This window comes from Heloderma suspectum, chromosome 3, assembly GCF_057233095.1.
Source record: "Heloderma suspectum isolate Gila_16-S chromosome 3, 16-S_ref, whole genome shotgun sequence".
In the NCBI taxonomy this organism is placed as follows: Eukaryota; Metazoa; Chordata; class Lepidosauria; order Squamata; family Helodermatidae; genus Heloderma; species Heloderma suspectum.
In genome coordinates, this window is record NC_139460.1 from 43,141,976 (window position 1) to 43,155,413 (window position 13,438).

General features: G+C 46.5%; 1 protein-coding gene across 2 annotated transcripts in view; it reads left to right on the forward strand.

The window, feature by feature from the left end:
- Nucleotides 1-8,054, forward strand: part of IGSF11 (immunoglobulin superfamily member 11) — a 292,196-nt gene extending 284,142 nt beyond the window's left edge. For both annotated transcript variants that reach the window (XM_084843044.1, XM_084843045.1), the window contains 3 exons: nt 644-766; nt 4,216-4,366; nt 5,389-8,054. In XM_084843044.1, coding sequence (XP_084699170.1) covers nt 644-766; nt 4,216-4,366; nt 5,389-5,830 — 716 coding nt within the window. In that variant the 3' untranslated portion in view covers nt 5,831-8,054. The remainder of the gene's footprint in view (nt 1-643; nt 767-4,215; nt 4,367-5,388) is intronic.
- Nucleotides 8,055-13,438: the final 5,384 nt, after the last annotated feature.

The following is a 13,438-nucleotide window of genomic DNA, read 5'->3' on the forward strand; positions in this document are numbered from 1 at the left end:
TGCAAAGCCCTTCAAGTTTCCCCATGAGCTCTGATTGATGGATATGTTGACTGGACCCAACTGAGAGTTATATCCAGTCAACTAGCTCTTCCCCTGCTAAGCATATCACCTTAGAAATTGCTCAGATGTACATGTATTTCTTTATTTGCAAAACTCCCTCAGCTTATGTTAGCCATAGGTAGAAGGACAAGGAGCTGTGCAGAACACTGAACAACCCCATCTTTGTTTAGACCTCCGAAATTCAAGAATAGTTCTTGAGGCAGGACCTAAAAATGTTTTCTTTTCTGAAATGATAAATAAAAGAAAAGCCGAGTAGTTGACAACTGTGCTCAAGTTACTTGTTAGAGCAACAGTTAGATTTTGAAGGTTCTTGCTACTTCCCTTGCCTTGTTCACTTGGTCCTAAGCTTTCACGTACATAAAACATAATATTCTTTAAGAAGAAAATGTCCTCTGTAAGCTCCTTAAACCCTAAGCTTATCTGTGTCTGATGCTTTCATCTGTAGGTTATTTTCTAATTTATCTCTTAAGAGTCTTGCAAGAATTTACTGGATTTGCCTTTTCAAGGTTGTGGTGGAATGGCTGTCTCCCCTCACACACACACCCTAATATAATTTAGATCTTTTTCCTCCCCTCTCATCTAGATCAAGTTCAGGGTACAGTCATTCTGCGCAATATTAGCACTGCATCATCGGGACAGTATCAGTGCGTGGCTACTAATGCCATTGGAAGCAGCACCTGTTCTCTTGAAGTTCAAGTGATTGCACGTAAGTCAGTTATAGTGACTTGTATAATTAAATCTAATTTCTTATTGTCTAAATACAGCCCTGTTCTGTTGGTTTTATCTAGAACAAATGACATCAAACTGGAAACTGAGAAAGAAAATACTTTAAAGCTTATGGATAGAAGCTCAGTGTTGCAGGAAATTCATTTTTGTATTTAGTACCCGAACAACATGTAGAATTGGGGTGGGCGGAGGGGAGAGAAGGCTTAAAGACACTTATCCCTTTCTGTTTTGCCCTGGCTGTCTGCAGACATTACATTCAATGGTGTCTGAACCACCAAGCTCATCAGGGCACCCCTTTCATCTTGATGCCCAGGGGAACACTCCACTTGCCCACACCTAAGGCCGTCCCTGAACATACATGTGGGATGCAAACAGGGTATTATTTCCTGCAGGAGGAGTGTGTTGCCTCCCCTCCTCCCCACATAGTAAGGGGATTTCTAACCCAGCCTAAAATCCTGCATTTAAAACAGGGCTTTCCGCTTCCGTTTTAAATGCAGGATCACAACTGATTCCCTTTACACGCGCTTCCTTCTCTGTAGATGGCCGTTATGTTTCTGTGAAGAGGCATTACACACGCTCCAGGTTCAGCAATACTTGCCCTTGGGTTCCTGCCCCTTTCCCTCCCCTTGCACCTTAGTGGTGGATGGGGACTGACACGCAGACAGCCCCCCCCCGGGCCCACATCCCTCTTCCATGCTTTTGGCCAGTCCTTGCCACTCAGTCCCTCTGCTGCTCCTCTGCTCTGCCGCCCCCCACCATGCACTGCCGCTCCGCCGCTCTGCTTTGAACAGGCAGGCTGAAAATGGCAAGGAGCCAGAATGGCACAGGAGCAGGAAGGCCGAACGCCTATCAGACTTTCATTACCACCTTCGACATCATAACCACACTCAGCGCTTCATTCATGCTAGGGGAGAAATACATGGTGAGGACATGGCTCTCCAGTTGCACATATCTGGAAAAATACCCCCGTTTATCTGTTTGAGGAAAACACGGGATAGGTGGGAGGAAATAGTGGAATAATGACTGGACAACGACGACAACATGTAATGGACCTGCACAATGCAGTGAATGAGCAACCATGAATGTGCAATAAACTTGAGTTGTAGAGATCCCCTAAGCTAATTCATTCATTATACAGACAAGAGAAAAGCGGAGGAATGGGTGACTCCACTTTTTGCCAGTCGTTACTGTAATGTAAAAAATTAGCTCTTATCGATCTTGGTTGCAGTAAGATCTATAAGCCACAGGTTACCCTCTTCCTGGGATTCCCTACTCCCACTATGCATGAGATTTTTGAGTCCCATAAGAAAACAAGAAGTGCACCCTCTGTAATTCATGAAACCCCTCTGTATACGTGGGAGTTTGCAGTCGCAAATAAGAGCTCTACTGGCTCTGCAAAATAGAGATATTTCAAGCGCAAATTATTTACTTACTTATTATATTTATATCCTGCCATTTTTCCTCTTTAAGAAACCCAAGGCGGCGTACATAATCCTCCTCCTCTCCATTTTATCCTCACAACAACAACCCTGTGAGGTAGGTTGGGCTGAGAGTCTGTGAGTGGCCTAAAGTCACCCAGTGAGCTTCCATGGCTGAGTGGGGACTAGAACCCGGATCTCCTGGCTCCCAGTCCAACACTCTAGCAACTACACCACACTGGCTCTCTATAATGGAAGTTGAAAGCAATTAGATACTGGAACAGATGATTGTAAAACAGGTGGGTTAATGTAAAGACAGAAGGCGAGCCATGCTGGATTGGACCAAAGGTCTATCTTGACCAGCATTCTGGAGTGTCCAACCAGAAGCCTATGGGAAGCCCGCAATAAGACACGAACACAATAAGCCCCCTCCCAGTTGTGTTCCCCAGCAACTGGTGTACCTAGACATGCTGCCTCTGATACTGAAGGTAGCATATAGCCACCAGGACTAGTAGCCAGTAATAGCCTTATCCTCCATAGGGCTGGATGGACTCACTTGCGCCTGCCGAGCGTGGCCACGCGTGAGTCGCTGTTGCTGGGCTATGTGAGCCCTGGAGGGCTTGGCGAGCAGTCAGTGACACTTCCCCTCTTGTCTGTGCTACAGCGGCAACAGCAGTGATGGGGACAGGCTGGTTGTTTTATGTAAGTCTCTTACACTTACGTAAAAATGATCTGCCTGTCCCTGCCGCTACTGTAGCAGGGGTTGGGGGAGAAGGAGAGGAGAGGACCTCCGTTCTCCCACTCACGTCCCTGCTACAGTGGTGGCAGCAACAGGTAGCTCGCTGAGGGAGCGGGCGCCCGCACACTTGCCCAACTCGGCACACGCCCAAGTGCCCAAGCTGGCAATTTCTTGCTGGGCTTCGAGCCCCAACCAGACATCTACACCATCCCTAATCCTCCATGAATTTATTGAATCCCCCTTTAAAGGTGGCCATCACTACGTTTTGTGGTAGCGAATTCCATCGTTTAACTCTGCTTTGGGAAGAAGTCCTCCCTTTTTATCTGTCCTGAATCTCCAGCCATTTAGCTTAATTGGATGAACCTGTGTCCCAGTATTATGAGAGAGGGAGAAAAACCTCTCCCTATTTACTTCTCCACACCATGCATAATGTTTTACACCTCTATCATTCCCCCCACCCCCCACTCCTCACATTTTTTCTAAGCTAAAAAGCCCCAAATACTGTAACCTTCTCTCACAGGGGAGTTACTCCAGCCCCTTAATAATTTGAGTTGCCTTTTTCTGCACTTTGTCCAGCTTTGCAGTATCCTTTTTGAGGTGCAGTGACCATAACTGTACACAGTATCACCAAAGATTTGTATAAGGGCATCATGGTATTGGCAGTTTTATTTTCGATTACTTTCCCAATTATGCCCAACATAGAATTTGCCTTTTCTTTTCCATAGCAGTTCATACAGGGCCAACATCTTCATCAAGCTATCTATCATAAAACCAAGAACTCTTTCTTGATCAGTCACTGCTTGCTTGGATCCCATCAATGTATATGTGAAGTTAGGATTTTTCACCCCAGTGTGCATCAAGTCACACTTGCTTACATTGAACTGCATTTCCCATTGTAATGCCCATTCACCCACTTTGGAGAGATCCTGCTGGAGTTTTGCAACCCTTTTTTTGTTTTAACCACTCTACGTAATTTGGTGTCATCAGGAAACATGGCCACTTCACTGCGCACTCCTAATTCTAGATAAGTTGAAAAAAACACACAAAGCTGGTCTCAATACAGATCTTTGGGGGACCTAGCTGTCTCCTGTGGTCCCAGACTAGATGATAGATTGGGTGGTTTGATGGAGTGATCATTATACGTGATATATATATATTAAGCTAGGAAATACCACTGGTCTCTCCTGATGCTGAAAACCTGCTGTGGTTCTGTGAGCTTGCTCTGCACCATCTCCCTGCTCAGACTTCTCATGTATTCCGTGTTCCTCACAGCCCACCCTCGGAGCGTTGGCCTGATTGCTGGAGCTGCAGCTGCAGGGGCAGTTGTGCTCATTGCTTGCATTATCTTGGTGGCTGTGACGCTCTTTTATTGGAAAAATAAACACAAGGAGGAAGAGGAAGAAGAGATTCCCAATGAGATAAGGTATGGCCTTGGAGAAGTCACTTGTCTGCCCTTCCTTCCTTGCTTCCTTCCAAGCAGGGACGTCACGTTACAGTTGGAGGAGGGTGGATCCCACAGTTGCTCCCTAGATGAACTCTAACTATACCTAAATTAGACTTTGGTTTTAGCATACAGGAATCTCCTACCTGATTCTTACATGACTGGCAGTGGTGTGGCCACCCAAGGGGTGGTTCATATGGGGCATAAGAACAATGCCAGCTGTACCCACAATCTCTTTCTTCAGATGTTAGCAAGAGTTGCGTGTGAACGGATATACCACTCCTGGTAATCTAAGAATTGCCCCTTGATCAAGAGTGGGAGTCAAGGCTAATGCTGGCCTATTTGGGACGAAAGAACCCCCTACTTCCACCCCCATTTAAGAGGGGAAGTAAGATCAAGGAAGTAAGAGGTTTGCTGGGCGCTTACATTGTACTCCTTCCGATGCCAGGTGAAGACCTTTTTATTCTCCCAATATTTTAGCATTTTAGCATCCTAATCTTTTAGCTCTGGTGTTTTAAATCTGTATTTTAAATCTCTGCGTGACTGCTAGGTTTTATTCTGGTTGTATTACTACGCTGTGGTTTTAAGCTTTCATGTTTTACATTGTTTTATGCTGCACTCTGGTTTTAATTTTTGTGAACCGCCCAGAGAACTTCAGCTATTGGGCGGTATAGAAATGAAATCAATCAATCAAAAAGACTCCCTGACCACCACTGCTGATGTCCACGGTCCTTTGTTGGTCATCATTGTGTTCTTTCCGATCTCAGCTTTGGCAGAATGATGCTGGGATGGTGGTGCCAAAAATGGGGATGTAAGGCATAAGGTGGTGATGTCGAAGTGGTGACATCATTGAGCGAACATGGCATCATGAGGTGGGTTATCGTGACTGTTTGTTTTTTTCCTTGTACTTCACCAGTGCAAGTGGAGTTTTTGTTCATTTGGGGGATGGGAGTGCTGAGAGAAGTTACAAATACAATCCTAACTATGTCCTCCTGTTTCTCTAGGGAGGATGACCTGCCACCCAAATGCTCTTCATCCACAAAAGCATTCCATGGTGATGCTTCCTCATCAGAGAATGACACTCTCACCTCATCCAACACCTACAACAGCCGGTACTGGAATGACCCCAAAGCCAACCATGCCACAGACTCCTTCACCCGCCTCAACAATGATGCACGCCAGCCCTTCTCCCGCTCTGGAAGCACCAATGCCCGTCCTGTCTATGCCAACGGAGGCCACCCAGCCCCCCCTCCACCCAAGACATTGGTGGTGACAACCAATACAGCCCCCTCTCCACAGGAGATGGCCAGGAGCAATGGCTCAGTGAGCCGGAAGCCAAGGCCCCAACATACTCGCTCCTACGCAGTGAGCCAGGCAACGCTGGAGAGGATAGGTGCTGTGCCTGTCATGGTGCCAGCACAGAGCCGAGCAGGCTCTTTGGTGTAGGAAGTGGCCGTGGTTCTAAGGAAAAGGAGGACCCGTCGCACTGTGTGGGGGTGAAGGCCTGGTCAAAACAAGAGACCCTCCCCTTCCTCCCCAAAATGAGTTGAAGGGGAAGTTCGAGCCTCTCCTCTTCCCCATCCTAGTCAACTCAATCCCACTGGTGTGATGGTCCCTCCCTTGCAACCCCTCCCTCAGGATCTCAGGAGGCTCCTCAGCTGTGGCTGGATGTGCCAAGGCCAAAGGGAGGGCCACGCACAAGGCGCCACAGTGGGGACGACGCCACACTTGGTTTCTAAGCTCTACCTAATGTGAAATTGGGGGTGTTACCATGAGGATGGCGAGCAAGGTGGGGTTTGGGTGCCCAATGGTCGGGCCATTAGAGGGGAGACCTCAACAGCCTTAAGGATGGCATATCGGTTGCTTGGCTCAAAACGGGTGATGATGCTGGGGGAAAGTGGTGAGAGGCTGACCAAGGCCAGCAGACCTCAGAGGGACAAGGTAGAGAGAAAATTGTGAGCCAGGTTGAGGAAGGAGGTGGGTGGGTTGGGAATTGGCTTGAGGATTATTATTTTTTCTTTAGTTCTTCCTTTCCATCCCTCTCCCCTCTCTTTGTTTACCCACACTGGATGTTTCCCCCCTGCACTAGTCTTTTGGATGCTTCCAGCACCCCATTGTCACCTCCATGGAAACTGTTGTCACCCTGGCATCGCTCCCTGGCAAGCTGCTTGGCACCAGAATGTGCTGCTGCTGCTGTCCGCTGCTGTCGAGAAGTGGAGTTTGGGGAGGGCATGGCATGGGGTGGAAAGCGGAAGCCTTCATTGCTTACGAGAGCTGCTGTGTTTTTCTGGGCATGTGTGGCTGGCATTCCTCAAAGAGCAAAGCTTCAAAGCTTTGGCGTTTGCATGGCAGGGTCCCCCTACAGGGCTGCTTGGGGCTGATGGTTGAACATTCGCACATTTGAGGCATCACATTTAACCTTCCTTTACTGGATATTTGGGGCTTATTATAGTACTGGGGGAGGGAAAGAGAGAGAACAAGAGAACATGGAGCAGCAAAAAGGATGGCTCATGGCTGCACTGGCCCCCTCTCCCCCCTCCTGGCAGCGTGGCTGGCTCTGAGAGGCACCCCACAGCAGCCAGCTGGCCTGAGGCCCTGCTGGCCTCCCATCTCGCCTGCTTGCACAGCTTGACAGGTTTCCCTCTTGCAACTTCAATAGCCTTAACTCAAAATTCAAAACAAAAACAGTCCTGAGGATTTAGAGAAACAAACAAGGGTCTTTCGTACCCCAGAGGGGAGTTAGAGCTGGGGGGGGGCATTTCCTAATACCTCGAGGAGGCAGAGCCAAGGGACACCTCACTGCGTCCCGCTGTCCACACCTGCCTCATTTATAATGCTGACACACTGATCTCCTTAAAGGGAAACACTCCCCTTGGAAGCTCTGAACAGGATTTCCTTTTCTGCACTGACAAAAAGACATCCTTCCGATCCAACCCCGGCACTAGCGAAGGGGGTGACTTGTTTCACAGGCTTCCCACCGCCTTCCAACAGGCACTGGAAATGGGGTTCCTAGGGCTCGATCTCTACTGCTCTTCCGCTTCCACTCTGCCTCACCCTGACTTTACTTTTCTTCCAAACAGGCACAGAGACCACTAGGAGGGCTCTCTGCCTGGGCTACACCACTTCCATGCCCGTGCCATCACTGCAGAGAGAGCCCCTCAGGTTGCACTGGGTTTGAAGCTTAGCTGAGATTCTGTGCCTTCTTTGCTTTAAAAACAACAACAACCCACTCTCCCCCCCACGAGCTCTCCCACACCCATATACCACATACACAACTTGCTTCATCGACTTTCGAGCACACCGGGCAGACAGATGGCTGCCGTATTTATATACACACTTCCCAGGGAGCAGTCTCCTCATGTGCTCACTGCCGGTTTCTCCTTTCGGTACTTGCAGGTTGGGGGTGTGTGGGGGTGGGTGGGGGGAAGAGTGGCTTTAAAATAAAATGTATTGCAAAAATAGAGGGAAAAAATAACACACTCTCTGCTTTTATAACAACGAGAAACGTAAGAGACGTTTTCGAGGGATGCTGCTAACAGCAGCCCACACTCCACCGCTCGGGAAGCTCTTTCTGGTTCTACTGTTCATGAGACTGTTTGCTCTCCTCTTTCTTTGTTCTTTCTAATTGTCTAAAACAAATTCAATAAAAATTTTATTCGTATAAAAGGGGAAATGGTTGTGAATTGTTTGTATTATTGATTTGATAGGTTTATATGTCACACTTCCTCCAAGGAGTTCAGAGCAACCTATATTTAGCAGAAGGACCCTAGCTCAGTAGTAGAGAACATGTAGAAAGTCCAAGGAAAGAGCCCTGGAACACTATTCTATAGTGGAAAGGCAGGAAATAGATTAACCCAGTCAATAAATAATAAACCCCTGGCATCCCCCAGTTAAAAGGATCAAGTCTCAGGTGATGGAATTGACCTCTGCCTGAGACCCTGGAAGGCCCTGCCAGTCAGAGTAGACCATACTGGCTAGATGGACAAATCACCTAAGGCATTGTCTCCTGTTTCTCAGATAAGGGCTTTCTGGAGAAATCCTTACTATGTCAGTACTTACTCTAGAGCAGGAGTGGGGAACCTTTTTCAGCCCATGGGCTGAATTGGTTCAGGACAAGTACAACAGGGGCTGCATGTCAGCAGTGGTTAGAGTCACACCCCAAAGTGGGCATGGACACCCCACTGCAGGCATGCAGCTCCAATGTGATTGCCCAGATCCCATTCATTCATTCATTCATTCTGTCTCTCCCTCTCCCTCCCTCCCTCTCTCTCACACACATCACCCCTCCCGACTGCAGTGAGGCTCCCCAATGATGAAAGGATGTGTTTTCAGGGAGATCACAGTAGTGAGTACGGGATGGTTAGCCCTTCCCTACCAAATAGCCCCCCACCTCCATGCTTCCTGCTGCAATTAAGATTTTTAAAAATCCCATTGGCACCAATGAAGGCTTTTTAAAAGCCTCATTGCAGCAGAGGAGAGGTGATTTGGGGCGGGGGACAACAGGTTTAGTCCCTCCACAGTAGTGATCCCCCCCCCTGAAAATGCCCTCCATGCTGCAATTAGTCTTTTAAAAACCTCGATTAGGACTAATGTGGGAGGGAAGACCAAAAACCCCTTATCACCAATCACAAAGGCATGAGAAAATTCCAGGCTTGCACACCTCTTCCAAGTGAAGAGGGTTCACTCACTGAAGGTGCCTTGCCCCCCACCCCACCCCCGTTGAATTCTGGAGCTGGCACTGCAAATAGTTGCTCATCGAGGCATTTCTTAGGACCAGCCCAGCCCCCCCTTCAACTGTTTCATTTATTTATTTAGTTATTTTTAAAGATGTATAACCTGACTTGATCAAATGATCTTAGGTCTGATTAAAACAATGCACTAAAAAAAAATAATACAAAGCAATTAACAGCGCAATCCTATGCATAGTTACTTGGATGCAAGTTCCAGTCTATTCAGCAGGGCTTCTAAGTAAGTTTTCACAGGACTGCAACTAAGGCAACTCAAATTGGTAGCAGAACATCATCCACCTAACAGCCAGCACAATTGCATTCTGTTAAAAGCCTGAGCAAACAAACATACTGGTGCCTAAAAGCAAGGGAAGGGCTTACCAGGTGAATGTGTGTTGAGATGAAATGTCATTTATTAAATTCACAAATTTCCAATAAGCACTTGAGCCAGATTGTACATCATCAGACTATTCTTGGGGTGAACTCTGAATTATTTAGGGATATTTTGCCCTGTAGATGTCAAAATGCAGTTGTCAGTTATTATTTTTCTGAAGTTCAGCTGCCAGCTTTCAGAACAATTGACATTTTTGTTTATGTCCTAAAGATAACCTTTGCAAAATACCTGAAAGTTATTGTCACCCCTTGGCAATGGCTTCTTCACTTTGCTGTTAATTGCCAAGCCTGATGTAAGAGGCTATATTTTATTTTATCTTCTGGATATTTAAGGAAATGATGATGAAATAATAACACTAAAGAATAAGTCCATTGTGTCTCTTGACATCCAAATATGGCAGTGATATTAATATTTCTTTCTTGTTATTCCATCAAAGTGCTCAAAGCATACACCACAAAAGGCAACAACATTGCAATGAAATCTGCAAAACCAAGCAATTAAAGCAGCCTATGCCAGATTAAAACTCAAACCAGCCAGAAAGGAGCAAGCTTCTTAGGAACTTTGGTTTAGTTCCACCCCCTACTTACCCCTAGCAAATCCTAACCTAGACACTATAGGAGAGTATAGACCAAATGTTTTATGAATTGGACGTTCAAGCTCTTTGTGAGCTTCCAAAAAACCTGTGGCATCATTATGCTTTTTAAAAAAAAACTGAAATAGGGAACCTTTCTCCTCCTCCTTCCCACAGTTAATTGGATGACTAGGGGATTGAAGATTGAATAATTAATTTGATGCTGAATTTATATGTAATAATGGTCATCCTTTGTCCTACATGTAGTCAACAAAATTGTCCAATCCAGGGGTGGGGCACTTTTGGCTCTCCAGATGTTAAAATGTGACCTCCATTATCCCTGACCATTGGCCGTGCTGGCTGGAGCTGATAGAGTCCAACAATATCTGGAGGGCCACATATTTCCAACCCTGGTCTAATCCCGTAACTAGTCCTATTTAGTGATGGGTAAATGTACCCCAAGTGAATTCATTATTTACTTGAAAAATAATGAACTCACCATGTAAGCTTGGACAAGAGTTCTCCCTCAAAATAAACTCTCGTTCCATGTCAACGAGCTTTTGCGTGGTAGCAAAGCGCATCTTGGGAGCTGTAGTTTGGAATCATGTAGTGCCTCCTCGGAGCCAAAGCTGCCCTGGTGGTGGTGACAAAAGGGAAGCTGTTAAGGAGACTGCAGGCCAACCAAAATTGTAGGGGAGAGGTGCCTCCGAGTCCTCACAGAGTCAAAGCAGCAGCGGCAGTGGCGAGGAGGGAAGAAGCACTGGATTAGGCATGGAAATGGTTAACCCACCCATGCAGAGCATGCATAGAAATTACATTGTTTAGATACAGGCTGTGCATGCTCAGACACTTGCAATCAATTCTGAACTTAATAGCGGATTTATAAACCACCGGTCCAGGCTCCATCCATTAAAAAGGTGAGCATTACAAACAGTCAAGCTTTGATCAGTGAATGCACTCATTACAACATTTGGCTGCATCACTGGTCCTATTTTATCTCTCAAACCAATAGGAAGCAGAGAACTCCAAAAATCAATGCCAGTAATTAGCCACCTCCCCAACAGGGAACCTATAATCGGTTGATAACCTATCCCACATGTGGTATGAAACATGGTAGGGACAGTTCCCATCAGACAAGGCAGTTCCTTCCTGCCCCTAATTATATATCTTCTGCTCAGCTGCCCTGGGGGAAGCAAATTCAAATAGCTGAGGAACCATCCCTGTCCAGAGAAGAAGGGCGGAGGGAGCACATTCCCCCCCCCCACCCAGCTCTCTCTGTGTCAATATTTGTGGTGGCAAGCACATACAGGAGTAAAGAGCTCTGGGATTTTGTAAACCATTTGGGGATTTTTAGAGTGAAAAGAGGTATAGAAATTATCTGACCTAAATAAATAGGAGGAAACTCTTGCAAGTTATGAATTATGGTGTGTTTTTTCCGTGATGTAAGGAAGGGTCATCTATTACCCATGCAAGAGGTAAGGAAACAGGAGAACATCTGAGCGACCAGAGTCAAGCAAGGGTTTTGTGTGTGTTTTTTTAAGGGAATGTGTTCCATTAGGAAGCTACTGTATACAGGAAACCCCCTGACTTTAATTCTACTTTTATCCAGCATGTGGTAAAGAGACAATTCTACAGGTTGCATTTTCAAGGCCAACAGGCAAGAGTACTGAGTAGGGAGAGATCTGGGCACTCTCCTCATAAAAGGATCAAAACCCTGCACTGGTGTAACCCAAATTATGTGCCCAAGAAAAATGATATTCTTTTATACATTATAGAAATTAAACAAAATTGCATGACTCTTATTTTTCATAATTTATACTGTTTACGTCTGGTCATAGGAAACAGTGAGCAGCTCTACCTCTTACCACTGGAAACCTCAGGTCAGCAACTCCTCAGTAGGGAGGGATGAATTTGTCAACTTTGGCTTCTCTCAGTTTCTCATTTTGCCATTCTTAAGTTCAGCTCATAATGAACTTGGAGAATTTCTCCAGTCTTAAGTCTGGTTCATTCCGGACTTTGAGAATATTTCTTTTTTAAGTTGGCATGAAAATTCATAAGCATTTTTGTATGCATTTCTCCTAATATAAACATTTTTACAAGCAATTTTCCTAATATACATTTTGAATGTTATTTTTCCTAATATGCATATTTGTATGCATGTTTTAATTGCCGAACTTCACTGCAAAATTCGAAGAAATGTAAATTTCGAGTTTTGGGTTGCATAATGGTTCAAAAGTGCAAAATTAGGTAGGGGTGGCGGAGAATTCCGCCATGGATTTCAGTGAGGCTGAATACACTGGCATTCGGCCCCCTGAAATCCGTGGCGGAATGGCCTGTGCCCCCCCCCACGGATTCCCCCCAGGACGAGGCTTACCTGGGGTGGATGTTCCGGATGGTGGCAGCTCCAGCTGCGGCTTCGGCGGCGGCGGCTGGTCTTTCAACCAGCTGCCACGGCCGCCATTTGCATTCTGGTCTTTGCCGTGAGAGGTTATGTAAGTATTTACGTAGCCTATCACGGCAAGCCAAGAAAAAAAAAAACTGCATACGCAAATGGCAGCGGCTATGGTGGCCGCCATTTGTGTTCCCTATTTTTTGCCGTTTTATCCTGCATAAATATTTACGTAGGCAATTACAGCGAAGAAAAGGGAACCGCAAATAGCGTAGTGGGCATTTTTTTTGGCGTACACCGTTTTTTTAGGGGGGCATGCCATGATAGGCTACATAAATACTTACGTAGCCTATCACGGCAGCCTGGAAGGACACAAATGATGGCTGCTACGGCGGCCGCCATTTGCGTCCACAGCAGCCCGTCTGCGGCCGGAGGTCCGGCTGTGGACGGCCCTGACCGGCTGCTCTGTGGAGCTGTTGCAGAGCAGAGCTGGCTGGGCAGGATTCTGGGGGGGGAGGACCGGATCGCCTCCCCCCACATCGAGGATTCTGGGGGGAGGGACGGAGCGCCTCCCCCCCCCAGCAGATGCCCCGACCGGAACCAGGTAAGGGATTTGTACATCCCTAAAATTAGGTACATTTGCACTATAATGTGAACTGAATGAATTTCTCAGTCTCTACTCCTCTGACATCTTAGATGTTATCAGGCATTGCCCACATATTTTCGAGCATTCCTTCACAAATCATAGGGGCTAGAAACTTGATTTGTGTTCCATCCCCCCCCCCCGAAAGCTGAGGTTTTCACAAAGCTGAATTTTCTACTCAGTATTATATGCCAGCCTTCCCCTGTCCAGGCTGATTGGGGGGATTATGGGAGTTGTAGTCCAACACATCTGGAGGGCACCAGGTTGGCGAAGGCTGCTATATATCGCTGCTATATAGTATGTGGTATTGGAATCTCTATGGAGCCCCAA